Here is a 27,467-nt window from a genome sequence, read left to right on the forward strand (position 1 = left end):
TTTTCTTTTTCTTTCTTTTTTTTTTTTTTTGAGACGGAGTCTGGCTGTGTCGCCCAGGCTGGAGTGCCCTGGCCAGATCTCAGCTCACTGCAAGCTCCGCCTCCCAGGTTTACGCCATTCTCCTGGCTCCGCCTCCCAAGTAGCTGGGACTACAGGCGCCCGCCTCGTCGCCTGGCTAGTTTTTTGTGTTCTTTAGTAGAGACGGGGTTTCACCGTATTAGCCAGGATGGTCTCGATCTCCTGACCTTGTGATCCGCCTGTCTCGGCCTCCCAAAGTGCTGGGATTACAGGCTTGAGCCACCGCGCCCGGCCTCTTTTTTTTTTTTTTTTGAGACAGAGTCTCATTCTGTCGCCCAGGCAGATCGCAGTGGCGCAATCTCAGCTCACTGCAGCCTCCTCCTCCTGGGTTCACGCGATTCTCCTGCCTCGGCCTCCCGAGTAGCTGGGATTACAGGCACACACCACCACGCTCAGCTAATTTTTTGTGTGTTTTTAGTAGAGACGGGATTTCACTATGTTGGCCAGGCTGGTCTCGAACTCCTGACCTCGTGATCCGCCCGCCTCGGCCTCCCAAAGTGCTGGGATTACAGGCGTGAGCCACCGCACCCGGCCAAAGCTCTTAAAGCTTGTAAGCCTGCCACTCCGGGACATTCTTGGTCCTATTCCAGCTCCTCCTCCATTCTCATTTTGACTCCTGTCATATGAACTATTGGCCATTCTCTTTTTTGCTTCTGGGATTGTAATCTTTTAAAATCCTTTCATTCCTCTCAGCCTGGTTCTCCATGGGCAAGAAGGTGGTGATTCTTCCAGGGCTTGTCTTCCAGGATGTTTTAGGGTCCAGTCTCTCTCTGCAGCACTTCTTCCCCTTGCTAAATGCTTTCCTAATGTTTCCAGCATTCAATAGAAATTTCTTTGGATCCAGTCCTTTTAAAAATTTATTTTGAAATAAGTTTACATTTACAGAGCTGTTGCAAAAATGGTAAGAGTTCCTGCACAGTCTTCACCCAGCTTTCTCCAATGTTATGATCCCACATAACCATGCTAGTAGAATTACCAGAAATAATAAATTAACACTGGTAAAATAACACTAAACTACAGCCCTTACTCATATTTCACCAATTTTCCCACCAATGTCATTTTGCTGTCTCTTTACTCTTCTAATCTGTGACAGTTCCGCATTCATTCCTTGCTTTCATGACTTTTTGAGATTTTGCTGGGAGTACAGGTGTCTTGTAAAACATCCTTCACACTGGGTTTAGTGAAGTTTTCTCATGGTTTAAGGCTTTTGAGTTTTTGTGGAAAATGACTTGGAGGTAATTTGCCCTTAACGTATTTTTATCGGGGCACAAGGCATCAATATGTCCACTTTCCAGTAATATTAACTTTGATCTGGTTAAGGTGGTGTCGGCTAGGTTTCTTCGCAGTAAAGTCAATCCTCTTAACATACAGACACCCCTGGAAGGAGAACCAAATCCTTCCTCACTGAAGAGCAGCTACCGTGGAATGAAACTTTGGAGTTAGATCATCGTTGAATCCAGCAAGCTACAGTGCCTGGGAGAAACAGCATTTATAAAGTATCGGGGTTACCGATACTTCCCTGAAGCTACGGAGATAACGTATGTGCGTGTTCAGCACAGTAATGTGGCACAGGGTTCACTAAACTGCAGCATGTTTTAACAGAAGTTATTCTTACTAGAGGACCCAGAAACGTTTGTGACCTGCGGGAATAGAATGTTAAAGAGCGGAAACCGGGACAACATAGGGCTCTGGGAAGAAGAGTCCCCCTTTTAGAGGTGAGAACAAGATAGAACACAAAGATGTCCAGTGGCTTCCGCTACGTAACGCGGGGCGGGGCTGAGCTCGGATTCGAAAGACTCCCAGGCCAGCCCTAACCAATTCATCTCCGAGGTTGCACGGCATCTTCCCCGGAGACTCCAGAGGTACCTGACTCCAGCCCCACCCCCGACCTGCCCGAGCCCAAAGCGCATTTTGGCCCTGGGCCTGTCTCTGCCTCAGTCAGGGCGCAAAGGGGGTCTCAGCAACCGTCCCACTTGCCTCCATACTCTCCCACCATGCTCCACCCAGGGACTTAAGAGTCAGCTTAGACCTCCATTGAGAGCTGAAAGCCTCTTCCGATACCAAGCACCAGCATTTTTTTTTTCTTTTTGAGTCAGGGTCTCTTGCTCTGTCGCCCAGGTTGGAGTGCAGTGGCGCAATCCCGGCTCACTGCAGCCTCGAACTCCTGGTCAGGCGATCCTCCCACCTCAGCCTTCGGAGTAGCTGGGACTACAGGGGCGCGCCACCATGCCCGGCTAGTTTTATTTTTTAGTAGATAAGGGGGTCTCTCTCCATTGTTGCCCAGGCTGGTCTCGAACTCTTGGACTCAAGCAATCCTTCCGACTGTCCTCCCAAAGTGCTGGGATTACAGGCGTGAGCCACCGCGTCCAGCCAGAAGCAGCATCTTTTCTCCACGGCTGGAGTTGGGAATTTTCCGCAGCTTAGCGTTCCGCTCCTGGGCTTTTTGCTTTCCCACAGTGGAAAGCAGATTTTCCTAGAGTCCTGGCGGAGCCAAGATCGTCTCGCCCGCCCCCGCTTCACGCTGGCTCCTGATAGGCAGCTAGAGCTGTCCGTTTTGACAGAAACCTGTGCGCAGGCGCAGAAAGGCACGGGACTGGGCTGGGTGTTTGCTACGCTGGGCTACCGGATCGGTCGGAAATGGTGAGCGTGCGCCGGGGGCTTGTGGCTGGCGGCTGCCCACCATCCCACGCCAGGCCTTCAGTCCTCTGAGGATGAGGAGATCGCAGAGCTCCGGACAGGGAATCGGTGGGGGCTGGGCGTGGCCGGGCCCGGGACCCAGCCGACTTGAGGGCGGAACCCGGCGGTGGAGGCCTCTAGAGCCTGACCGAGGCGGGGCCGCCGGATCCCGCTGCCCCTTTACCGGAAGCAGGAGCCTGGCCTCGGCCAGGAAGAGATGATGGGCGAGGGGTGGGCAGCGCCCCTGCAGCCTAGCGTCCTGGATCTTGTTGCGGGATGGCAACCTTGCTAACGTTTCCCGGGAGCTCGGTTTGTGGCAGGCTCTGCCAAGCACTTTATGTGTCTTGCATTTCCTCCCCCCTCCTCCTCCTAGCTCCGTGAGGTAGATATGATCTTTAGTCCCATTTTGTTATACATATCTGTTATCCAGAGCCCCGAGAAGCCAAGTGCTTTGCCCCAGGAAATGGTGGAGGTGGATTTGAACCCTAGAAGCTTGACGGCCGCCACTCCGTCGGCGCGGTTTTTCTAGCCGCTGGGACTGGGTGGGTGCCAGAGTCAGGAACGGGCGGGGTCCGCTCTTGGGGATCCCAAAGCCTTCTTTCTACGTTTCTGGCTGCAGTTGTGGGCTCTCCACGCCATTACAGGTTTTGTGTTTTTAATCCTCACAGCTTGTGCAAAATTTGAAAAAAAAAAATTTAGATTTAAAGCCATGTGAATGTATTACTTTTTCAAAAATCTTATTTAGAAATCTAAAGCTTATAAGAAAAAGCGTAAAAAGAAACTGTCATCACCTAGAGGCAACCACTTACAGTAGTCATGTGACTCCTTGTTTTTGGTTTATACAGTTTAGCCCCTATTGAATGTACAATTGTGGGTTCTGTGTTTTTCATTATTACACCACAAAGAATATCTCCACATCATTACAAACATGTAATAATGCTTAAAATATGTATAACTTCATTTTTCACATCACTTCTTTTTTTTTTTTTTTTTTTGAGACGGAGTCTCGCTCTGTTGCCCAGGCTGGAGTGCAGTGGCCGGATCTCAGCTCACTACAAGCTCCGCCTCCCGGGTTCACGCCATTCTCCTGCCTCAGCCTCCCAAGTAGCTGGGACTACAGGCGCCTGCCACCACGCCTGGCAAATTTTTTTTTTTTTTTTTAATAGAGACGGGGTTTCATGTTAGCCAGGATGGTCTCGATCTTCTGACCTCGTGATCCGCCCGCCTCGGCATCCCAAAGTGCTGGGATTACAGGTGTGATCCATCACGCCCGGCCCACATTTTCTTTATTCATTTACCTATTGATGGACGCTAATTCCATAACTTGGCTATTGTGAATAGTGCTGCAATATGAACATGAGGATGTGGTGATCCCTTTGATGTACTAATTTCCTTTCCTTTGAATAAATACCCAGTAGTGGTATTGTTGATTTATGGTAGGTTTTTTGTTTTTGTTTTGTTTTGTTTTTTCGATGCCTTTGTCGAAAATCAGTTAGCTCTAAATATGTGGATTTGTTTCTGGGTCCTCTATTCTATGCCATTGGCCTGTGTGTCTGTGTTTTATACCAATACCATGCTCTTTTGGTTACTATACCTTTCTGGTATATTTTGAAATAAGGTAGTGTGATACTTCAAGCTTTGTTCTTTTTGTCCAGGCTTGCTTTGTCTTTTCTGAGTCTTTTGTGGTTCCATACGAATTTTAGGATTATTTACAGGTAATACTTGCACACACTAAAAAAATAAATGATGTGAAAGGATCTAAGTGAGGCCGGGCGTGGTGGCTCAAGCCTGTAATCGCAGCACTTTGGGAGGCCAAGACGGGCGGATCACAAGGTCAGGAGATAGAGACCATCCTGGCTAACATGGTGAAACCCCGTCTCTACTAAAAAAAAAAAAAAAAAAAAAAAATTAGCCAGGCGAGGTGGCAGGTGCCTGTAGTCCCAGCTACTGGGGAGGCTGAGGCAGGAGAATGGCGTAAACCCGGGAGGCGGAGCTTGTAGTGAGCTGAGATCCGGCCACTGCAGTCCAGCCTGGGCGACAGAGCAAGACTCCGTCTCGGAAAAAAAAAAGGGGGGATCTAAATGAAAAATAAAATTCCCACTGTCCTAACCCCCAGTCTCAGTCTCTCCTCCTTTAGAAACAACCATTGTAGTTTCTTTTTTTTTCAGCCTTGACCCTCCTGGGCTCAAGTGATCGTCCTGCCTCAATTCCCCCAAGTAGCTGGGACTACTGGTGCACGCCACCTCACCCTGCTAATTTCTTTGTATTTTTTTGTAGAGATGGGGTTTTGCCATGTTGCCCAGGCTGGTCTTGAACTCCTAGGCTCAAGTGATTCACCCACGTTGGCCTCCCAAAGTGTGTTAGGATTACAGGTGAGCCACCACACCCAGCTGTTAGTTTCTTGTACATCTATACAAGCACTTATATGGCCCCCCTTTTTCTTACTTAAATGGTAGCTTACTAGAACCTGTATTATGCTATTCTGTGGTTATACTCATAAAAGCAATACAAATTTAGATGCATACTTTAACTTTTTTTTTTTCTTTTGAAACAGAGTCTTGCCCTTTCGCCCAGGCTGGAATGCAATGGTGTGATCTGAGTCACTGCAACCTCCGCCTCCCAGGTTCAAGCGATTCTCCTGCCTCAGCCTCCAGAGTAGCTGGGACTACAGGCACCCGCCACCACGCCTGGCTAATTTTTCTATTTTTAGTAGAGACAGGGTTTTTTTTTTTCTATTTTTAGTAGAGACAGGGTTTCACCATGTTGACCAGGTTGGTCTCGAACTCATGACCTCAGGTGATCCGCCCACCTCAGCATCCGAAAGTGCTGGGATTACAGGCGTGAACCACCACATATTTCAACAATTTGAAGCAGTACCAGAGGATATAATGTAGAAAGTTTATGTGGTCTCCATCTTACTACTCCATGGTAACTTCTGTTGGCATTTGGGTGTTTTTCCTTCCAGATTTGTTTGGTGCATAAGCACATTTATATATAAGCTGTTTATTAGATGAAACTGGAATATGTATATTTATATATGTTAAGTTTAAGGCTGAAGTGGAGAGATCGCCTGAGCCCAGGAGGTCAAGGCTACAGTGAGCCGTGATTGCACCACTGCACTCCACCCTGGGTGAGAAAAAAATAAGAGAAAACAGAAGTTGACTTTAAGATAGATATATGTGTATGTATCTTATTCTGCAACTTGTTCTGTTGACTTAAAAATATCATACATTTTTCTGTGTTATTATATGCAGGTCTACTTCATTCTTTGTAAGGTCGGTATAGTATCCTAGTGCCATATGTACATTTAGGTGGTGTATAGTTTTTTTATTCCAGACACTGCTGCAGTAACTGTTCTTGTCTTTTTCGCACTCATGCTAGTGGTTATGTAGCATAGATTTCTACAAGTGGCACTTTTGGCATGCATATTTTACATTTTAGGTAGAAACTGACTTTTAGAATAATGATATAAAAATCATCTATAATTGGCCAGACACAATGGCTCGCGCCTATAATCCCAGCATTTTGGGAGGCCAAGGTGGGCAGATCACTTGAGGTCAGAAGTTGGAGACTAGCCTGGGCAACATGGTGAAACTCTGTCTCTACTAAAAATGTGAAAAGTAGCCGGAAGCCATGCATCTGTAATTCCAGCTGCTCAGGAGGCTGAGGCACTAGAATCGCTTGAACCTGGGAGGCGGGGGTTGCAGTGATCCGAGACCAGGCCAGTGCACTCCAGCCTGGGCAACAGAGCCCAGACTCTGTTTCAAAATAAATAAATAAATAAAATTAAAATTAAAAAATAATCATATATAATTCTCCTCATCCAGTTTCACTCTACCACACAACTATTTTCATCTTTGTATGTTCTCCTTCCTCTTTTGTTCACGTATGCATATTTTCCAAGATATGCATGCTGGGTTTTGGGGGAATTTTTTTCTTTTTTTGTTGTTTTAATATCCAAAAACATTTAACCTTCTTGTCGTATCGTCTTTGTGATTAACTACGTAGTGACTACATAATACTTAGTGAAATAATTGTACCATGATTGGCCAAATATCTTACCTGTGTACATTTGGGTTGCTCCCATTTCTTTTTTTGTTTGTTTTAGAGACGGAGTCTCTGTTGCTCAGGCTGGAGTGCAGTGGCTCAGTCTCAGCTCACTGCAACCTCTGCCTCCGAGGTTCAAGTGATTTTTCTGCCTCAGCCTCCTGAATAGCTGGGATTACAGGCGTGCACCATCATGCCCAACTAATTTTTGTATTTTTTAGTAAAGACAGGGTTTCGCCATGTTGGCCAGGCTGGTCTCAAACTCCTGACCTCAGGTGATCCACCTGCCTCAGCCTCCCAAAGTGCCAGGATTACAGGCATGAACCACCATACCCGGCTGCTTCCATTTCTTAATTAGTAGAAATAGTGCTGTGATGATGCTTCTGTGACTGTCTGGTTTTGTTTTGGTTTTTTTTGTTTTTTTTTTTTTTTTTTTTTTTTGAGGCGGAGTCTTGCTCTGTCGCCCGGACTGGAGTGCAGTGGCCGGATCTCAGCTCACTGCAAGCTCCGCCTCCCGGGTTTACGCCATTCTCCTGCCTCAGCCTCCGGAGTAGCTGAGACTACAGGGGCCCGCCACCTTGCCCAGCTAGTTTTTGTATTTTTTTAGTAGAGACGGGGTTTCACCGTGTTAGCCAGGATGGTCTCGATCTCCTGACCTCGTGATCCGCCCGTCTCGGCCTCCCAAAGTGCTGGGATTACAGGCTTGAGCCACTGCGCCCGGCCTGTTTCGTTTTGTTTTAACTTACTTATTAGGTTATTTCCTCAGGAGGAAATTCTTAGGAAAATAATTTCTGAGGGGGAGGGACCAATGCTTTTATGGTTCTTGCAATACATTGTCCTGTAGCTTTGTCAAGATTGTATTGCCCTTGTACCTGCCAGCTTTGTAATAGCAATGCCAGCATTTAAAAATAAACCTCAGCATTGCTATAATTTTTCATTTCTTTCTTTTTTTGGAAATGGAATCTCACTCTGTTGCCCAGGCTGGAGTTCAGTGGCACGATCTCAGCTTACTACAACCTCTGCCTCCCAGGTTCAAGCAATTCTCCTGCCTCAGCCTCCTGAGTTGCTGGGATCACAGGCCCGTGCCACCATGATGGCTAATTTTTGTATTTTTAGTAGAGACAGGGTTTCACCATGTTGGCCAGGCCGGTCTCAAACTTCTGACCTCAAGTCATTCACCCACCTCGGTTTCCCAAAGTTCTGGGATTACAGGTGTGAGCACCACACCCAGCTGAATTTTTCATTTATTTGTTTGCGAGGAATGGTGACCATAGTTTGATGTGATTGTAATTTCTGGTAGGCATATTTTCTACTAGTATTCTTTTGCACACTACCTACTAGAGACTTGCTATTGTTCTTAGTCATTTCATGTTTTGTTTTGTTTTTTTTTTTGCCTGTTATATTTGATGCACATATTTTTCTCTCCTGTTAGATTCATTTTTCTTATACAGAAGTTAAATTTTATGTTTAGTGATCAAATTGGTCATAGTTCTTTGTCAGTCATTTGCTTCCAGTGGTCATCCCTCCTACGCTGAGCCAGTGGATACTCCTGGATCTTTATTGCTGCTTGTTTTTCCATGTGTCAGGAATGTGCACCTGGGGACTAGAGAATTGGGGAGCCTTGTCTCCGTCACCCCATTGCCCGGAATGCATTTCTTTCTCATCATTTGGTTCTTGGCTTAAAGATGACATACTTACGGCCGAGAATGGTGGCTCACACGTGTAGTCCCAGCACTTTGGGAGGCCAAGGCAAGTAGATCACTTGAGCCCAGGAGTTCAAGACTAGCCTGAGCAACATGGCGAAACCCCAGCTCTACAAAAAATTAGCTGGGTTTGGTGGTACACATCAGTAGTCCCACATGTTCGGGAGGCTGAAGTGGGAGGATCCCTTGAGCCTGGGAGGTCAAGGCTGCAGTGAGCCATGATCGCACCACTGCACGCCTGGGTAACAGAGTGAGACACTATCTCAGAAAAAAAAAAAAAAGATTACATCTCATCAGGTGTTCCTGACCACATTAGCCAGAGTAGCATCGCTTGCCCCACAGCCTAGTCCCTGTATCCTACAAGAATCTTGTTTACTTGTTTAAGTTTCTCTCGCCAGAATGTGAGCTCCCTGAGGGCAGGGACCTCCTCGGTTGTGGTCACCGGTATATTCAGCTCTTCTGTTGACCGGGAATGTGTTGTTCTTGGGCAAAACCCTTCTCCTTTCCAAACCTGTTCCCTCATCACTAACATGGAGATCATACTAACTCGTGACTGAGAGTTTCAGAAGAGAGCATGTGTCTGAAAGCAATATATGACCCATAGTAGGTGCTGAGTAGGGAAGTCATACCTGTGTGTCCTCCCATTCCTGATAAATGTGTGAGATGTGTGTTTACTTTGATTTATTTTTCTTTCTTCCTCTTTTTTTCTTTTCTTTTTTTTTTTTTTTTTTGAGGCGTCTCGCTCTGTTGTCCAGGCTGGAGTACAATGGCACAATCATGGCTCACTGCAGCCTCTACCTCCTGGGCTCAAGCAACCCTTTCACCTCAGCCTCACAAGTAGCTGGGACTACAGGCACACGACACCATGCATGGTTAATTTTTTTAATCTTTTGTAGGCTGGGCGCGGTGGCTCAAGCCTGTAATCCCAGCACTTTGGGAGGCCGAGACGGGCGGATCACAAGGTCAGGAGATCGAGACCATCCTGGCTAACACGGTGAAACCCCGTCTCTACTAAAAAAAATACAAAAAACTAGCCAGGCGAGGTGGCGGGCGCCTGTAGTCCCAGCTACTCGGGAGGCTGAGGCAGGAGAATGGCGTAAACCCTGGAGGCGGAGCTTGCAGTGAGCTGAGATCCGGCCAATGCACTCCAGTCTGGGCGACAGAGCGAAACTCCGTCTCAAAAAAAAAAAAAATCTTTTGTAAAGATGAAGTTTCACCATGTTGTCCAGGCTAGTCTCAAACTCTTGGGCTCAAGCAGTCTACCTGCTTTGGCCCCTCAAAGTGCTGGGATTACAGGCATGAGCCAGTGCGCCTGGCTTGTGTTTACTTTTGTATAGCCAGATCTTAGTGTCTGGTTCTCGTTGAATTTCAGATCACCTAAACCTTAGCTCTTTTTTCACACTGTGGACTGTGAGGCCATGTCCCCTCCTGTACTTAAAAAGGTTGATTTCGTGAAACATAGTTGCAGAAATGCTTTTTATTTGTTCCTTCAGTATTTATTGAGCCTATCCTCTGCGAGGTACTGGAGCTATAAAGTCTGGTCTGGTTTCCTGGTCCCAGGGTGCCTTGCGTCTGGAGGAGGAGATGAACGTGACCTAAACAGTTGCACTGCATTTTGGTCAGTGCTGTGAAGGCTGGGGGCCTCGGTGCCCAGCAGAGGGGCTGGTGTCAGAGAAACTTCCAGCGGGAGGCTCTGCAGCTGAGTCCAAAGGGTTGGGAGGTGGTTACATCAAGCAGTGAGTGAAGGAGGGAAGCTTGTTTCCTTCAGACCCAGAGCGGCACCTGGCAGGGCAAGGATGGGAGGCCTCTTCGGGCTGTGTTCGCCCCCTGCTGTCCATTCTCCACACAGCGGCCAGAGCGGTCCTTTGGAAAACAATCAGGTCTTGTCACTCTCTACCTCAAAACTTGACAGTGGCTCCATGAATCATATGCAGTAAAAACCAAGGTCATCACTTGATCTGCCAGGCCGTCTGCGGTCTGGTCCCAGCTCCCAGCTCCCGTCCCTCCCCTGCTCCTGCCCTTCAGCCACACCAGCCCCTTTGGTTTTCCCCCTGAATATGCCAGGCGCTTGCCCACCCCAGGGCTTTTGTGCTTGCTCTTGGTGCTGTCTGGAACATTCCCCAGAAACTGGCATGGCTAACTCCCTCGTTTCCTTCAGATGTCTACTCACTGTCGCCTTGGCGAGCATTCTCTGACCATGTATTTCACATTCCCATCACCCCTGCATTCCAGGTCCCATTTCTGTACTGTAGCTGACATTTATGTTTCACTTCTTTTTTCTTATTTAATGTCCCTTCCCACAAATGACAGTTTTATGACATGGGATTTTTGTTATACTTTGTTCACTGCAGCATCCCCAGGCCTAGAACATTTCTGGCACGTGGAAGGTTGCCATGTAGTTACTGAATGAATAGCAGTCTTAGGAAATTTCATCTTTTTCATTTCAGCCCCATTCTCTAATCTCTGGGGGCTGTTTTGGATTTAGATTCTGACATCTTGGTTTTCGCTTTCTTTCCCCTTTCTTTCCGGGTTGATTGCAGATTGAGCTGTCCTAAATTATCATCCAAGTTATTCTTACATATTCTTATTCTGACAACATTGAGTGTATCAGAGCCCTGTGGCCCCTGCATCATAGACTTCTCTTGGATACATAGATGGGGGATTAAAATGTTTTTAAATAGAAACAATACAGTAGAATGAAAAGGGCTGTTTTGAAAAAAAGAAAATCAAACCTTTCTATAACTCCTTGCCCTTAATGTGGCTTTTTTCATAATCTCCTCTAACTTTTTGTTTTCATGTGATTGCAGTCACCAAAGCACTTTATTTTTGCATTTTGCTGTTTTCACTTAACATTATAGCATACATCTTTTTATTTATTTTATTTTATTTTTTGAGACGGAGTCTTGCTCTGTCACCCAGGCTGGAGTGCTGTGGCCGGATCTCAGCTCACTGCAAGCTCCGCCTCCCGGGTTTACGCCATTCTCCTGCCTCAGCCTCCCGAGTAGCTGGGACTACAGGCGCCACCACCTCGCCCGGCTAGTTTTTTGTAGTTTTTAGTAGAGACAGGGTTTCACCGTGTTAGCCAGGATGGTCTCGATCTCCTGACCTCGTGATCCGCCCTTCTCGGCCTCCCAAAGTGCTGGGATTACAGGCTTGAGCCACCGCGCCCGGCCAGCATACATCTTTTGTGATGGTATGACATGGTCTAATCACCATGGTTAATATGTGTATTATATTCCTATTAGTGAATGTTCCATAATCTACTTGGCCTTTTCCCTAATTGTTGGGCATTTTTAGTTCTTTCTGCATTTTGCTATTGCAGATGTCACTGTACTTTGGTACTTGATGAACTTCCAGGAGGGTGACCAGGGTAGACTGTGTACTGTCCAGCAGTGACCACTATTGTGCCCCACTCCTCCCCTTCACAATAGCCGCTGGCACATAGTAGGAGCTCAATGAATGTGTTGGCTGACATTCGATCTCATACACGCATGACCCACTGCATTGTACTCTCACGTCCACAGAACCCTGTCATTTTACCCAGGCTCCAGATCTTAGAGGCATCAGGCCGTTTGCCACTTTATAGGAGAAACTTGTTTACCCTTCCCTCCAGCGTTTGAGAGTATTCTTCTGTCACAGGGGAGTGGGTGGCAGTGACTGGATTGTCAGCCTTGTGCCTTCCAGAAAAACAAGAATTCATTGTGCCGTCTCCACCCAGTGTTGAGGATTCCCGCCCCCAACCCCAACTCATTAGTCCCTGGGGGTGAGGAACTGTTTTCTTTTGGTGAATGGAGCGTCTGTTTCTAACAACTCTCAGCCTTTGAGGGGCTTCTGACTGGATTCTAGATCAGTCTGGAAGGGGCCGGCTGAGAACAGGTATACCTCAGGGCTAGTTTCCATCCACAGGAAGAGTTAGGCCTAGTTCAGTTAAGCAGCTATTTATCACACGTCTACTCCACAGACCTTTGTAGAGTCTCTAAGAAATAGACATAGTACCTGAAACAACAACAACAAAAATAAATAAATAAATAAATAAGCAAAGAAAAAAGAAGAAAAAAAAAAAAAAGAAAGAAAGAAAGTACGTAATGCATGTCCCAGAGAAACACAGCCAGGGATTTGGGGAGTCACATGTAGGCAGACCCCATCGACTAGGGGGTCAGTAAGGGCTTTGTGGAGGAGATGATGTCTTAGATGGTCTAGAGGAGTTTGTTGGATTTCAGCAGAGAAGAGGCCTTGTGGGATACAAAGATGTAGAGACAGGGAGGTGTGTCATGGAGCTGGAGAGTGGAGGGGAAGGTAGGCTAGGAGTGACAGGAGGCCTGGCATGGCAGAATGACGACATGAACTCTGACTGCCCCTCCGCTTACAGATGCTGTGTGCAGGAGTAGCCCACCTGAGCAGTCTCTGGGTAATCAAGATTAATGAGCCCCTTCCCAAGGCACACTTCTTATAGCTGAGTGCTGCACATCACACTATCTCGGATGCTTGCTGAAGTCACTCAGTCTATCCTCATGTGCTCTTTGGGCCACAAATGACCAAGTGTTGTCTTCCTGTTAGACACTACTCTCTGGGTTTTCTTAAATCATCAGTCCCATCCCCCAGCTATGTCCAATATATGAGTCATGGACGTGTATATACATGGGAATGGTGTTTATATTCTGCTCCCCAGCAGCTGAGGAGGGTGGGATAATAGTGCCTGGTGGGCAAAGCGCCATGAGCAGCCCTGTCCTGCATGGGGGTGTGAGCAGATGCTCTGGGCACTGGCGGTGGCCGGAGGAGCACATCAGATCAGCTTGGGGAGCTTTGAGGGGGTGCCAGGTGCCTGAGTATTACTTGTTTGTTGGAAGACAAACATATGATTCATCTGCCTGGGGTATGAGGAAGTTAATCCTGCCTATTGGCTTCTCCTAACCTTGGTCTTGTTTTCTGGCAGGCAGAGGTGGAGGAGACACTGAAGCGACTGCAGAGCCAGAAGGGAGTGCAGGGAATCATCGTCGTGAACACAGAAGGTACACGCCCTCCCTCCCGCCATGACCCGCACCCAGGCAGGCCCAGAAGCAGCCATAACACAGCATAGCACTTGCTGTTGACAAAGTCCTTCATGAACCTGTCTAATTTTAGGCCTTTTTAATTTTTAACACCTCCAGTGTTCTTTTTTTTTTTCCCCATTAAGTCTAGTCAGGTGAAGCAGCGGGAGTGGAGAAGGGACAAAGAAATCGGTAACTGGTTGTGACAATTAGTTGTAAACAGCACTGCATTCACACCAGCCACTTCCAGTGTCCTCACAAAGGGAAAATCTGCTCAGTCCCACTGCCCTGACAGATCACACTTCAGTCTTCCATGCTTACTCAGCCTCGTCCAGCACAGTTCGAGAGGACCATAATAATAGTTGTTACCCTTGGGCATATGTTTACACATGAGCTTTTTAAAATATTGCTTCATGGTTTACATAAACAAATTTTTTAAGTGCCACCACAATGTTCATTAGCCCAATTTTGTTGTTTCTACTTTTATAGTGAATCCATTAAGTGGGTATTACCTACCCATTTGTGTTGATTCTGCTTTATTGGCTGGATGGTTCTCTAGTTAACTTCTCTGTGCCTGCAGCTCTCCTCCACCCCGACAACCCTTTCTGAGTGGGTATCTGTATAGGTAGAAGGGTACAGATACTAATTTTCCCAGACTGCACTGGACAGGAAGGGAGCGAACATTTAGCACACCCCCGCTCTGTGCCAGGATTCTGGCTGGTGCCGCGCATACTCTTTCTTATATTCCTTAAAACGGCCCCATTGTCTGCATTTTGCAATGGAGAAAACTGAGTCTAGAAATGTAATTGATCTGCCTACCATCACACAGTCGAGATTTAAATCCAAGCCCATCTGAGTGCACTTGGATGCTTTCTCCCATGCCATGCTGTCAAGAACCAGAATGGCCCCCAGGCCCTCATGCTCCAGGCCAGCAGTAAGGACAGGGAATCTGGAATCCAGCAGTTAAGAGTTTGAATTCTGCCTCATCTTCTGACTAGCTTTGTGACGTTGGCCAAGTCGCTTAAGCCTATAAATGGGGATAATACTTATATCTACCTTATAAGTTGAAGAGTAACTAAGAATGAACAGCATAAAGCATTTAGTACAGTATTGTCACCATCTGTTTTGAGCTGTGAGGCATTTGTTCATACAAACTCTGATTTACCTGATGGGGTTCCCCTGTTGGGTTGGGGGCATCCACATACTTTATGCCTCTAGGCCACAGTGTTTCCCAAATGTATTCATTCTTTGAAATCACCCGGGGATCCTGTTAAACATAGCTTTCCAGGCCTCAGCACCAAAAAGTCTAATTTATTAGGGCCAAAGCAAGACCTGAGGAATCTGTGTGTTTACCAAGCACCCCAGGAGATTCTTATGATCAGACAAGTTGAGAAAATTCTGCTTTAGAGGATAGATTCTAATCAGAAGAGGCTTCAGTGAGAGCCACAGGCCTAAAATTCACAGCAGTTCTGTCTCTTTCCGAAGGCCTTTCCTTGGAGAGACTGCCTCAGATCATGTTTTCAGGGCTGTGTTCCCTAAACCTAGGGGTCCTGTGCTACCCTGGGAGTAGAGGTAGAGGCTGAGGTTCCTGTCATCCACTTCAGTCAGAGCACACCTACTAAGAACCATCAGTTCGTGTTTCTACATTGGTTTTAATTTGGGAAGGGGTTTGGCCAATTTAAAAACTACCCTACTGGAGTTTACAAAAATAACATAAACCAGTTTATGTGAGGCTGGGAGGAGAGGAGTCCACTGAGACGCTGCTGCTGATAGAGCAGCGTGGCCAATGCAGAAAGACCAGGACCATGCCTGACTCACCTCTGTTCCCGTGTCATTCACCACAGGCCGCAGAGTCAGGTCAGTGAACGTTAAATGAACCAACCACAGTGGGTGTAGCCATCAGCCCCTTTGATTTGGTGATTCCTGAGGACTGTGTTCAAAGGCAATAATCCCAAAGGAAAAAACCTGAAATTTTTGCAAACATGTTAGATGGCTTAATGAGTAGATTAATAATTGTTATAATAGCTGGGCGTGGTGCATGGTTGCTCACACCTGTTCCCAGCACTTTGTGAGGCCATGGCAGGATGATCACTTGAGCCCAGGAGTTCAAGACCAACCTGGGCAATATAGTGAGACCCCAACTCCACAAAAAAAAGAAAAATTAGGCAGGTATGGTGGCACACGCCTGTAATCTTAGCTACTCAGGATGCTGAGACAGGAGGATGCCTTGATCCCAGGAGTTCAAGGCTGCAGTGAGCTGTGATTGCACTCCAGCACAGAGTAAGACCTTGTCTCTTTAAAAATAATAATCATAATAATAATAATAATGAAGTATGTAGGCCTTTCAGTGCCCAGCCCAGAGGCTGCTCCCACAGGCCAGGATTTACAGGCAGCTCTGTGGGTGGAGGTAATACAGCAATACCTGTATCTGTCACGTGCCTGGCGTGCTGCCGGGCACGGTTTGTTTATGTGTTTCTTGGCTGCCTCATAGGGTAGATGCTATTGTGGCCACCTTTACAGACACATGTGGACATCCCAAGAGGTCAGGGCATGCCCAGTTGCGGGGCCCCCGAAATTCTCTGGCCCAGTGTATTCAGTGGGCTCTAATTTTTTCAGTGCTCTTAGAGAGCCTCTTATGTGTGTTGTCGTCTAGGACTTGTTTTGGAGAAGCAGAGTTCTCAGCAATTCCTACTTAAATCAAGCAGAATGAAAGCCATCAAGGGCAACAAAGTGGAGGTGCTATGTCCTTAGATAGAATGTTGATTTCCAGCCGGGCGCAGTGGCTCACGCCTGTGATCCCAGCACTTTGGGAGGCCAAGGCAGGTAGATCACCTGAGGTCAGGAGTTCGAGACCAGCCTGGCCAACATGGTGAAACTTCGTCTCTACTAAAAATATAAAAATTAGCTGGGCATGGTGGCAGGCACCTGTAATCCCAGCTATTCGGGAGGCTGAGGCAGGAGAATTGCTTGAACCCAGGAGGCAGAGGTTGCAGTGAGCCGAGATCACACCACTGCACTCCAGCCTGGGCAACAAGAGCAAAACTCTGTCTCCAAAAAAAAAAAAAAAAGTTGATTTCCAAGTCAGCAGAACCCTGGCAAGCATAGAGCTAGACAGAATGTGCTCCCCAGCCCTGCCTAGTTCTGATTAAACCATGTGGTCATTTCATTTACAGGAGGCTGGGAGCCCTTGGGATACTGTGGAGGCCGGAGCAGGCCCCCTGCTTGGGGCTGCCCCGATCAGTTGGGTGGCCTGAGGCAGCTCCTTTCCCTCTTCAGCCCTCAACTGCTTCGAGTCCTGTGATGGTCCAGGGAATCTCTTTGGGGCACTTCTTGCTCCAAGACCTGAAAGACTTCTGTCACTAAGAGAGAAACTGTCTTCTGGGACTGGACATTTTGACTCCAAGGAAACAACCCCGGGGTCCAGCGGCCCCAGCTCTGACCCCCAGGCTTCCACAGTACTCGCACAGGGGAGGCCCTCATTCTTGCCTTAAAACTGCCCCTAAAGCCAAGCCTTTTCACTGGGAAGCCCCAGCTGCTTACCTTTTGGATGCTAGTGAGTGCTGCCTTTTTGTATACTCATGGGGCTGATCGCAGCATAGCTAACATGGAATGCAGAATGAGCCCGCCTGGCTTTGAATCCAGGCCCTACTTACTTACCAGCTATGTGGTTTTGGGCATAAGCCACTTTCTCTGTTAAGTTTTCTAATTTGTAAAATGTGGATCATAATTCTGCCTTTCTCTAGGGGAAGCTTTTAGAATAGTGCCTGGCACGAAATGCCTATGAATGTCTCAGTTAGTGTGTGTGTGTGTGTGTCTTTAACTTGTGTCCTATTCTCAGGGCCCCCACGTCAGTGTCTCATTTACATCTCACACAGTGACCCTGTGAGGCAAGGGTTTGCCCAGTTTGCAGATGAGAAACCCAAAGCTGAGAGAGGTGTGGATAACCGCCCAAGGTCACCCAGCTGTAGATGAACGTGGTCAGAACCCGGAATCTGGGTTGATCACACTTCCCACTGATCCATGGGGCCTTTAAGCCCTCTGGAAGCTTCCATTAAAGATGATGATTTGGGGATAATTATAATGGGATGCCTATGATCTTATCTAGGGTTTTCCTACCCAACCCCCAACATTCAGCTCAGCTGCTTCTTTCTTCAGGACCCCCTCCCTGATCACCCCAGCCCAGAGTGGTTGCTCCTGCTCCTGCCCCTGAACCCATGACATAACCAAGTCCCGATACTTTCCAGTCACCTGCCACTGCCTTTTGACATCTCTGCCTTGACTAGACTCAAATGGTGTTTCATAATAAAAGTGTGAATTTAAGCAGTTTTACCGAAAATGCAAGGGAAATTTCATTCTGTTTTTACTTTTCCAGACCCCCTGCCATCCTCTGCTGCTACTCACACAGGCAGAATAAGTGAAAACAAAGATTGGTGTCTTGTGTTCACTGCTGTCTGTAGTACTTAGGATGGTGTTGGCACAGAGTTGGTGTTTGATTAAAGTGTCTGTTGAATTTTTTAGTTGTCTTTTATTGCTTGAAGGAACCGGGTGTGTTGGAAGAGCCTGGGGGTATATCCCAGCAGACCAGAGCCCCAAGTTAGAAATTGTGCCTCCCAGATGACCAGCTACTTCTGCAGGCTCTACAGTGTTCATTTGTGAAGGCAGAGGCTGGGAGCAGGTGGCCTAATAACTAGGCTGTCTCTGAGGTCTCCTCCAGCTCTGGCATCCAGTGAATCTGGAATTAATCTTTGTCCTTGTTTGAACTTCTTCCCGGTTTTGGTCCTTGGCCCTGTACTTCCACATTTTCTTTTGTTTTTGGAGTGAGCCAGCAGATGTTTAGTTTCTTGTCTGTTTTACACAGATCCTGCTTATATGGATGTGATCAGACTCCTCATGCTAATATCTGTCCAAACTAGTGAAAGTAGACCCTTTGACCACTCACTTACCAATAGCAATAAAAGCTTAATGATTGGCCGGGCGCGGTGGCTCAAGCCTGTAATCCCAGCACTTTGGGAGGCTGAGATGGGCGGATCACGAGGTCAGGAAATTGAGACCATCCTGGCTAACACGGTGAAACCCCGTCTCTACTAAAAATACAAAAACTAGCTGGGCGAGGTGGCGGGCGCCTGTAGTCTCAGCTACTCGGGAGGCTGAGGCAGGAGAATGGCGTAAACCCGGGAGGCGGAGCTTGCAGTGAGCTGAGATCCGGCCACTGCACTCCAGTCCGGGCGACAGAGCAAGACTCCGCCTCAAAAAAAAAAAAAAAAAAAAAAGCTTAATGATTGCTCACTAGGGACACTAGTGAGCAAATCAGACTTGGTCAAGCCCTTGGGGAACTTACATTGTGGTGGGGGATAGAATAATGATCACAGTGTGATGCTGCAGTGTCAGCCTGGGAAAGCTGTGTGGTGCTGGGTCAGTGCCACCAGTGGGGATGAGAGGTGTCACCTGAAGATGGAGACCTCAGGGACCAAAGTGGGAATCATGAGTGAATAGGGGAAAGAAAGAAAGTTCCAGGCAGAGGGATCTGTGAGAAGGTGGCTTTGTGGTGTGTAAAAAGAGAAGGTCAAGGGGTCTGATCACCCAAACCATGCCAAGCCTTGAGACTGTAGGCCTCTTACCATTGGGGCCCAAAGATCAGCTACGGGGAGGGTTTCCGGCCAGGTAGCAAGAACAGCCAACCCAGAGCTCTACCTGGGCTCTGGTCCTGGCCCTTGGTGGGTGGGCTGTGTTTTAGCAAGCCCCTTGCAGGTTTAAGCAATAGTCACATCCCCTCAGATTAATGCAAATGGCATTTACTGTGTGATTAGTGTTTATTTATTAACATTTATTAAGTGTACTCTTGCTAAACATTCTTAAATGAATTAAGCAGTATTCAGCTCGCCCAGCAGCACTTGGAAGCACAGATATTATTTTACAGATAAGGCAGTGGAAGCTCAGGAGGTTTCATCACATGCCCAAGGCTGCATAGCTGTGAAGGGCAGAGTTGGGTGTAAGCACAGGTCAATTTGGAGCCCAGGACCCTATTAATCTGGCCCATAGCTACCCAGCCTAGGACTCAACTAAAGGCAGTTATCAGACTGACCTGCTGGGTGGCAAGAAACTGGCCCAGCGTGGACAGAAAGAGTCGTGGTGGCTCCTTCCCCATCGCCGCCCCGTCGTGGGTAGATTATAATGGACACACTCATTAGTGCCATCCTCAGGAAGCTTCATCTGTAGAGCAAGGCCTTGCAGGGCCCTGCCATGCACATTGTGGCCATCCAGGAGCCAGCAGCAGCCCTGGTGATCTGGTCGTCTTGTCCCTTGCAGACAAGTGATGACTACAACCTCTTCTCCTGACATCACTTGGCTCAAAAAGCCTCTCTGACTCACCTGCTTCTTTTGCCACCGTGTCCTCTTCTGCCTACCCTTGCATTCCTAGTGCCCTAGGAAGACAATCAGAGCTAGTGTCTCTTGTTACTGCTGGGAACCAATCAGCCCTAGGAAAGGAACCCAGGAGTGAGACAGCAGGCCTGCATGTGAATCCTGCCCCACTGTGGGAAAGGAGCCAGGAGTGAGACAGCAGGCCTGCCTGTGAGTCCTGCCCCACTGTGTGACCACAGACAGGTTGCCTCACTGCTCAGAGCTCCTATGCCTCGTGGGGGGATGAGATGGTGTTGCCACCCGTGGAGTAGTTCTAGGGCATGGCACTGGCATGCTTTGGGGCTCAGCACCGTGCCTGTCACATAGCAAGCCCTCTGCGGATGGTGGCGTTGACTGAGAATTGCTATTCCAGTTCTCTCCACTAGGGGTGTGGGTGGGAGCTCGGCAGAAGGGGCTCCACATCCTCTCAGGCTCCGTGTGCTCTCCCCTCAGGCATTCCCATCAAGAGCACCATGGACAACCCCACCACCACCCAGTACGCCAGCCTCATGCACAGCTTCATCCTGAAGGCACGGAGCACTGTGCGTGAAATCGACCCTCAGAACGATCTCACCTTCCTTCGAATTCGCTCCAAGAAAAATGAAATTATGGTTGCACCAGGTAAGGGGTCTTCTACCTCCCCATGTAGGAACAGACCTCACGGCACATTCTCTGCCTCATCAGGAGGCGTGGTGCAGTGGTGTCTCCAGAAGATCCAAGCGGGGCCCGAGGAGTTGAAGGAATTGGGTTGTTGCCTCACTGCCTAGCCAGCCTCCAGCTGGTGTCCCCCAGCAGATCCGCCCAGGGACTGGCCCCAGAGGGGAACCCAGTCTCCTGGGATAGACAGACACGTGAGCATCATGCGTGTCTCCCCTGCCTTGATAGGAGAAAACTCAAAGGCATTTGGGACATAGAGGAGGGTGTGGCCAGGCCTGTCTGGGGCTGTCTGCAAAGGCTTCCCAGAAGAGGGGACACTGGAACTGAATCTTAAGGGCACAGGAAGCAGTGTGAGCAAGGCGGAGGGGCGGAAAGCCACATTTGGAAGAATATTCAGTGATTCTGCTCCAAAATGTAAAGCAAAAGTACCGTATCATTTTATCCTTGAAAACATGTTCTCAGGCCAGGCACGGTGGCTCAAGCCTGTAATCCCAGCACTTTGGGAGGCCGAGACGGGTGGATCACGAGGTCAGGAGATCGAGACCATCCTGGCTAACACGGTGAAACCCCGTCTCTACTAAAAAAATACAAAAAAACTAGCCGGGCGATGTGGCGGGCGCCTGTAGTCCCAGTTACTCGGGAGGCTGAGGCAGGAGAATGGCGTAAACCTGGAAGGCGGAGCTTGCAGTGAGCTGAGATCTGGCCACTGCACTCCAGCCCGGGCTACAGAGCGAGACTCTTGTCTCAAAAAAAAAAAAAAAAAGAAAAGAAAAGAAAACATGTTCTCTGCCCACTTGTAAAGACCAGGCCTGTCTTTAGGCCCGTTGCAGCCAGCTCTTCCTCCCGCACCGGAGCAGATTGCTGTGTTTCTTTTACACGAGGTGCTTGCCTTGCATTTGAGGGCTGTATGGTGCCACCAAGGCCTGTGTTTAGTCCTTAGGATCATTCTCAGGGTGAGGAGATGCTCATTCTGGGAGGAGCCCACAAGGATGGGAGCACAGGAGCGAGCAACAGAGCCACATCTCCTGCCCGGCCCCCTCGCTCTCACTCATGGACTAGGGTGGCAGACAGAGGCTCCAGGACCATCTCTGCCTCGTGACTTCTCACCTTGCTTTTTCTTGGCTGAGCCACATAGTTGAGTGTGCGTGCGTCATGTGTGCGTGTGATGGTGCACTTCCACTGCAGTGCCGCTTATCTAGGGCATCAGGATGTGAGTGGGGAGGAGTGGGAGGTGAGACTTGGTCCAGTTGAGAAGGGGCCACAAACACCTCACTCGGTTACATGGACTTGATCTTGCAAGCAAAGGTTTTTAGGGCAGGAGGTGATAGGATTAGGATTAGGACCCGGATAAAGGAAGGCAGCGGAGGATCTGGGGACACTGAGTGCTCTGGACGTGGCAACACAGAGGCCACAGAGTTCTGAGGTCATTTGATGGGGGCTCAGCCGCTCCACGTAGCAGACCAGCGTAGGTTCTGTCACCAGGCCTGGAAGGATGGGAAGGAAAGAACTATAGAGCCAGTCACAGCAGCCCACAGTTTCCCTGGGACACTCCCTAGAGGGGTGGGGACAGAGCAAGTCAGTCACAGAGAAGAACATAAGAATAACTCCAGAGTCTTTTATTCCAAAATCACGCCGTCCATGTGTACTGCCTGATCCATCAGGGAGAAAAGACTGCAGGAGGCGCAGAATCTGTTTTCCCAGCTTTGCCTCCCACAGGCGTGACCCTGGGCAAGTCACAGAACACCTGCAAATCTACATCTGTAAAATGTTGAGTAGGGGACGGTGCTGTGCTGATGTCCTGAGCCACCTGCCTAGTTGAGTGTGTTGACCTGGGTTGGGGGAAAAAGCCTTGGAATCAGATTTAAACTGAAATCCCTCCCAGGACATCATGTTGTGTGGCTGCAGAGGACAAAGCTTCACTCCCCTAAAAGTCGGGCTGAGAGGCCAGGCACGGTGGTTCACGTCTGTAATCCCAGCACTTTGGGAGGCCGAGGCAGGTGGATCACGAGGTCAGGAGTTCAAGACCAGCCTGACCAACATGGTGAAACCCTGTCTCTAATAAAAATATAAAAATTAGCCTAGCGTGGTGGCGCGTACCTGTAATCCCAGCTATTTGGGAGGCCAAGGTAGGAGAATCTCTTGAACCTGGGAGGCGGAGCTTGCAGTGAGCTGAGATCACACCACTGCACTCCAGCCTGGGAGATAGAGCGAGACTGTCTCAAAAAAAAAAAAAAAAAAAAAGGCTGGGAACGATTCCTCTACTCACCCTGTGCATAGCAGACCTTATGCTTCCCAGTGGCCGACTGGAAGTTCAGGGTATGGGGGAAGGGAGCAAATTACATGGTCTCCAAATCATACAAATTCTTCACGGACAGTGTCCCTTGGCATAAAGCTCCTGAGAATGTCTCCTCCGGAAGGACAGCATCATCTGAAAGCTCCTGGCCATTCAAGTCTCAACTTGGCAGCAATGGCATCTCCAGTTTGGCCCTGAAGACCCACAGGCATTCAGAGCCCATGAGTGTGGTTGGTGCTTGAGTCCAGAATGGGCAGCTCCCAAGTAAGGGGTTGTCCTTGGGGTTCACAGGCCCGGAGATCCCACGACCTTGTCAGTGGAGGAGGATGAGGTGGCCAGTCCCTCGCCTTGGCAGCACTGCAGGGGGCGCCCGTGCTCTCAAGTCACACTCTGTCTCTCCTGCACACACGCGGCGCCGTGCTGGAGGACAGTGGTGTGCTGAGCTTGTCTTACACACAGAGCATGCTTCTTTGGCTCAGCCTCACTGCTGCCACTCAGTCCTTGCCTGCCACCAAATGCTTACCTGCATTTTTTTTTTTTTTTTTTTTTTTTTTTTGTGAGACGGAGTCTCGCTCTATCGCCCAGGCTGGAGTGCAGTGGCCGGATCTCAGCTCACTGCAAGCTCCCTCTCCCGGGTTTACGCCATTCTCCTGCCTCAGCCTCCGGAGTAGCTGGGACTACAGGCGCCCGCCACCTCGCCCGGCTAGTTTTTTGTATTTTTTTAGTAGAGACGGGGTTTCACCGTGTTAGCCAGGATGGTCTCGATCTCCTGACCTCGTGATCCACCCGTCTCAGCCTCCCAAAGTGCTGGGATTACAGGCTTGAGCCACCGCGCCCGGCCGCTTACCTGCATTTTTAAGGCCGTCTCCTCCACTTGAGAGTAACTTCCATGAGGGCAGGGCCTTGTAAGCACATAGTAAGCATCTAGCAAATATCCATTGATTAAATAAATGAATGACTCTGTAAAGCTCCCTCCACTGCTGACACCCCACTGATGTGGGTCAGAGGTGGGGTCAGCAGTGGGGATGGAGTCAGGGGTGTCTGTGGGGCACAGTGTTAGGATGAAAACCAGTGATTTGACACTTTGACATACCCACTTTTATGTGGCCAAGAAAAAATAATTGGGTTTTGGTGCAGAACTCCTGTGGTCAGGAGCCACCACGCAGAGCCTAGGAGGCACTGGCGCTGATTGCCTCAGGATGGCTACAGAGCACAGGACCCAGGGGTGGCCATGGGTGTAGAGCAGGCCTGGCTACTGCCGGAGGTGTCCATATGAGACTGTAGTTAGCACCCTACACATCGTGGGCAGCCTGGAGCAGCCTGGCCCAGGAGGGAGATCCACGCCTTCCCACCCGCCTGGCCTGACTCCATCCAGCTGAGGAGTTGCTTCCCAGGCCGCACACAGCAGCAGGTGTTCCAGACAGCGTGGCTCTCCACATGTGTGCCAAATTCACCCCACCCTGGCCCAGAACCGCCCACGTGAACAGACTTTTTTTTTCGGAGACAGGGTCTAGCTCTTGTCCAGGCTGCAGTGCAGTGGTGCGATCATGGCTCACTGCAGCCTCAACCGCACAGGCTCAAGCAACTCTTCCCCCTCAGCCTCCCTAGTAGCTGGGACCACAGGCATGTGCCACCACACCCAGACATTTTTTTTTGGTAGAGATAGGGTTTCACTATGCTGCCCAGACTGGTCTCAAACTCCTGGGCTCAAGCGATTCTCCCACCTCGGCCTCCCAAAGTGCTGGGATTATACGCATGAGCCACCATGCCCGGCCAGGACATCTTAACACAAACTTTTGTTAGCTGGACATGGTGGCACCTGTAATCCCAGCTACTTGGGAGGCTGAGGCAGGAGGATCACTTTAGTCTGGGTAGTTGAGGCTGCAGTGAGCCATGATCGTGCCACTGCACTCCAGCCTGGGCGACAGCGAGACCCTGTCTCAAAAAACAAAACAAAAAAGAACAGACTTCTAGTTTTCACTTATTAACTTCACTAATACTAAAGCTGAGGTAACTAACTCAGCCTACACAACCTTCAACACACATTACCCATCACAAAGCACTTGAAGTGGTATTATTGGATTTAGGGCTTGATAATTTGGAATAAAAGACACTGATATTACTGACTGTGCCTGTTTTTATCAGTGGCTTGTTAATTATTTGTTTTCATTAGTGATTTTTATGTATGCAGACTGGTTAGCCATGAAACTGTGAGTCATTTCGTTTCTGTTTCTTCCCAGTTGCAACAGCCCATCTTTGTGAGAAGAACCAAGCTTTAGGCTTGGCTCTGAACAGCCACAAAGCAACTTGGCTGAGGTCCTGCCATTTCTCTCATGCTCAGCAGGGGGCAGCAGACCACGGCAATTCAGAGTGTGGGGTCAAACCCAGGTCCCTGTCCCCACTCCACCTGTGGATTTTCCTTGGATTGGGCAAGCCCTTTAACTCTCTGAGCCTCCGTGTTCTCAGAGTGACTCGAGGGCTCACTGAGGGGCCGTATGAGAAGTGGGTGGCCCAGACTGGGACACAAAGAAGCCTTGATCAGTGTTTGCAATTGGATTAAGTCGGTAAATCTGCATACATAAAAATCACTAATGAAAACAGAATTAACAAGCCACTGATAAAAACAGGCACAGTCAGTAATATCAGTGTCTTTTATTCCAAATTATCAGGCCCTAAATCCAATAACACCACTTCCCCAGTTTCCTCTTCAGTAAAATGGGAGGCACTCAGGCTCACCTCCAGGGACTTGGACTTGCTGTGATTCATGGTGGGCATTCCTCCTCACTGGACCAGATCCCTGGAGCTGCAATCCAGGCAGCTTTGTGCCCTTTCGAAATTTTCTTATTCAGAAGGTTCTGGAAAGCCAACAAATTGAGTTTGTGACAGAAATTGACATTAGCTGGCTGGGTGTGGTGGCTCACACCTATAATCCCAACGCTTTGGGAGGCTGAGACAGGAGGATCACTTGAGCCCAGGAGTTTGCAACCATCTTGGGCAACATAGTGAGACCCCATCTGTACAAAAAACTTGTTTTGTTTTGAAATGGAGTCTCACTGTGTCACCCAGGCTGGAGTGCAGTGAGGCGATCTGCAACCTCTGCCTCCCAGGTTCAAGCAGGCCTCCTGCCTCAGCCTCCCAGGTAGCTGGGATCACAGGCACCCACCACCACGCCTGGCTAATTTTTGTATTTTTAGTAGAGACAGGGTTTCACCATGTTGGCCAGAGGCTGGTCTTGAATTCCTGACCTCAAGTGATCTGCCCACCTTGGCCTCCCAAAGTGCTACATGAGCCACCACACCTGACCTTCTACAAATATCTTCTTAAAAATTTACCCAGGTTTGGTGGGGTGTGCCTGTAGTCCCAGCTACTCAGGAGGCTGAGGCGGGAGGATCAGCTGAACCCTGGAGGTCAAGGCCGCAGTGAGTCATGATCGCATCACTGCACTCAACCTGGGCCACAGAGCAAGACCCTGTCTTGGGAGGGGAAAAAGAGAGAGAGAAAAAAAAAATGACACTACCCCAAGTCCAGTGAAGTTATGTCGGAATCCATCTTTGACACTAAGTAGCTGGGTAACCTTAAGCCAGTGGTCCTCCCACAGCCTATAACGTCAGCATCACCTGGGAACTCGTTAGAGAAACGCAAACTCTTGGGCTTTGCCCCAGCCCCACTAAACGATGGTTCTGAGAGTGGAGCCCTCCAGGTGGTTGGGATGCCCCTAGTTTGAGAACCATGGCCTTAGGCAATTCATTGGAGCTCTTTGAACCAGAGTCCCCTGACCTGGAAAACAGGGGTGAGAATCCTGCCTACCTGCTGCCACTGTCGTGGGGAGGATTAGAAGAGGGGACACACTGTAGAGTGCCTGCTGCCCGGTACAGGGAGGCCCCAGGAGCCCCCGCAGGAACCTTACGGGTTTATCTTGTTTTCCCAGCATTTGGAGATGCTGAGCGTTGATGCTTTTTATTGCTTTCACCCCCTTTCTCATTTTATGGTTAGTGATTTAATGGTTTATTTGCTTTCTTGTGTGTTTTTCTCTCATTTTACATTTAGTGATTTTTTTGTGTCATTTTTTTCTTTTGCAGATAAAGACTATTTCCTGATTGTGATTCAGAATCCAACCGAATAAGCCACTCTCTTGGCTCCCTGTATCATTCCTTAATTTAATGTCCCCCAAGAATGTTAATGTCGATCGTGTCATTGGACTGGCACGTGGCAGTCGCCTTGGAACCCACTCAGACCAATCCAGTGACCATGTGTGGGCTGGCAGCTCTTCCTCCCCCACCAGAGGAACCCCTGTGTGCGCCAGCCTTCCCCAGAGCTCCGGAGGGCCCTCTCTCCTCACATCCAGGTTGTAGAGCAAGAGCTTGCAAGAAGCCCGCACCCAGCTTCCTTCTGACCTTCAGTTCACTTTGTCGCCCTCGGAGAAAGCTGTTTTTCTTTAACTAAAAATAACCAAAATGCTTACCCGGCTGTTGTGTCTTTAAACACTAGGTTGAAAAGGCCTCTCTCTTCCTGTGTAATCACACGTCAGAGGCCTGGCTGCCTCCGTCAGCCCTGGAGGGAGATCATGTTCCCGGCTCCGAGAGGCCT

General features: G+C 48.8%; 1 protein-coding gene across 5 annotated transcripts; it reads left to right on the forward strand.

The window, feature by feature from the left end:
* The first annotated feature begins 2,612 nt into the window (after positions 1-2,612).
* DYNLRB1 (dynein light chain roadblock-type 1) lies at positions 2,613-27,341 on the forward strand. Of its 5 annotated transcripts, none has more exons than XM_023220467.2 (4): positions 2,613-2,718; positions 13,438-13,513; positions 20,384-20,551; positions 26,960-27,341. In XM_023220467.2, exons 1-4 carry the CDS (start codon positions 2,716-2,718, stop codon positions 27,001-27,003), a joined length of 291 nt encoding a protein of 96 aa, XP_023076235.1. In that variant the 5' UTR covers positions 2,613-2,715; the 3' UTR covers positions 27,004-27,341. The 5 variants fall into 5 exon arrangements, with proteins under 5 accessions (XP_023076235.1, XP_023076240.1, XP_026311037.1 ...); XM_023220472.1 differs by having other exon boundaries at positions 2,645-2,718; positions 13,442-13,513; XM_026455252.1 differs by lacking the exon at positions 2,613-2,718 and adding an exon at positions 3,116-3,136.
* The last annotated feature ends 126 nt before the right edge of the window (positions 27,342-27,467 follow it).

This window comes from Piliocolobus tephrosceles, chromosome 20, assembly GCF_002776525.5.
Source record: "Piliocolobus tephrosceles isolate RC106 chromosome 20, ASM277652v3, whole genome shotgun sequence".
NCBI lineage: Eukaryota > Metazoa > Chordata > Mammalia > Primates > Cercopithecidae > Piliocolobus > Piliocolobus tephrosceles.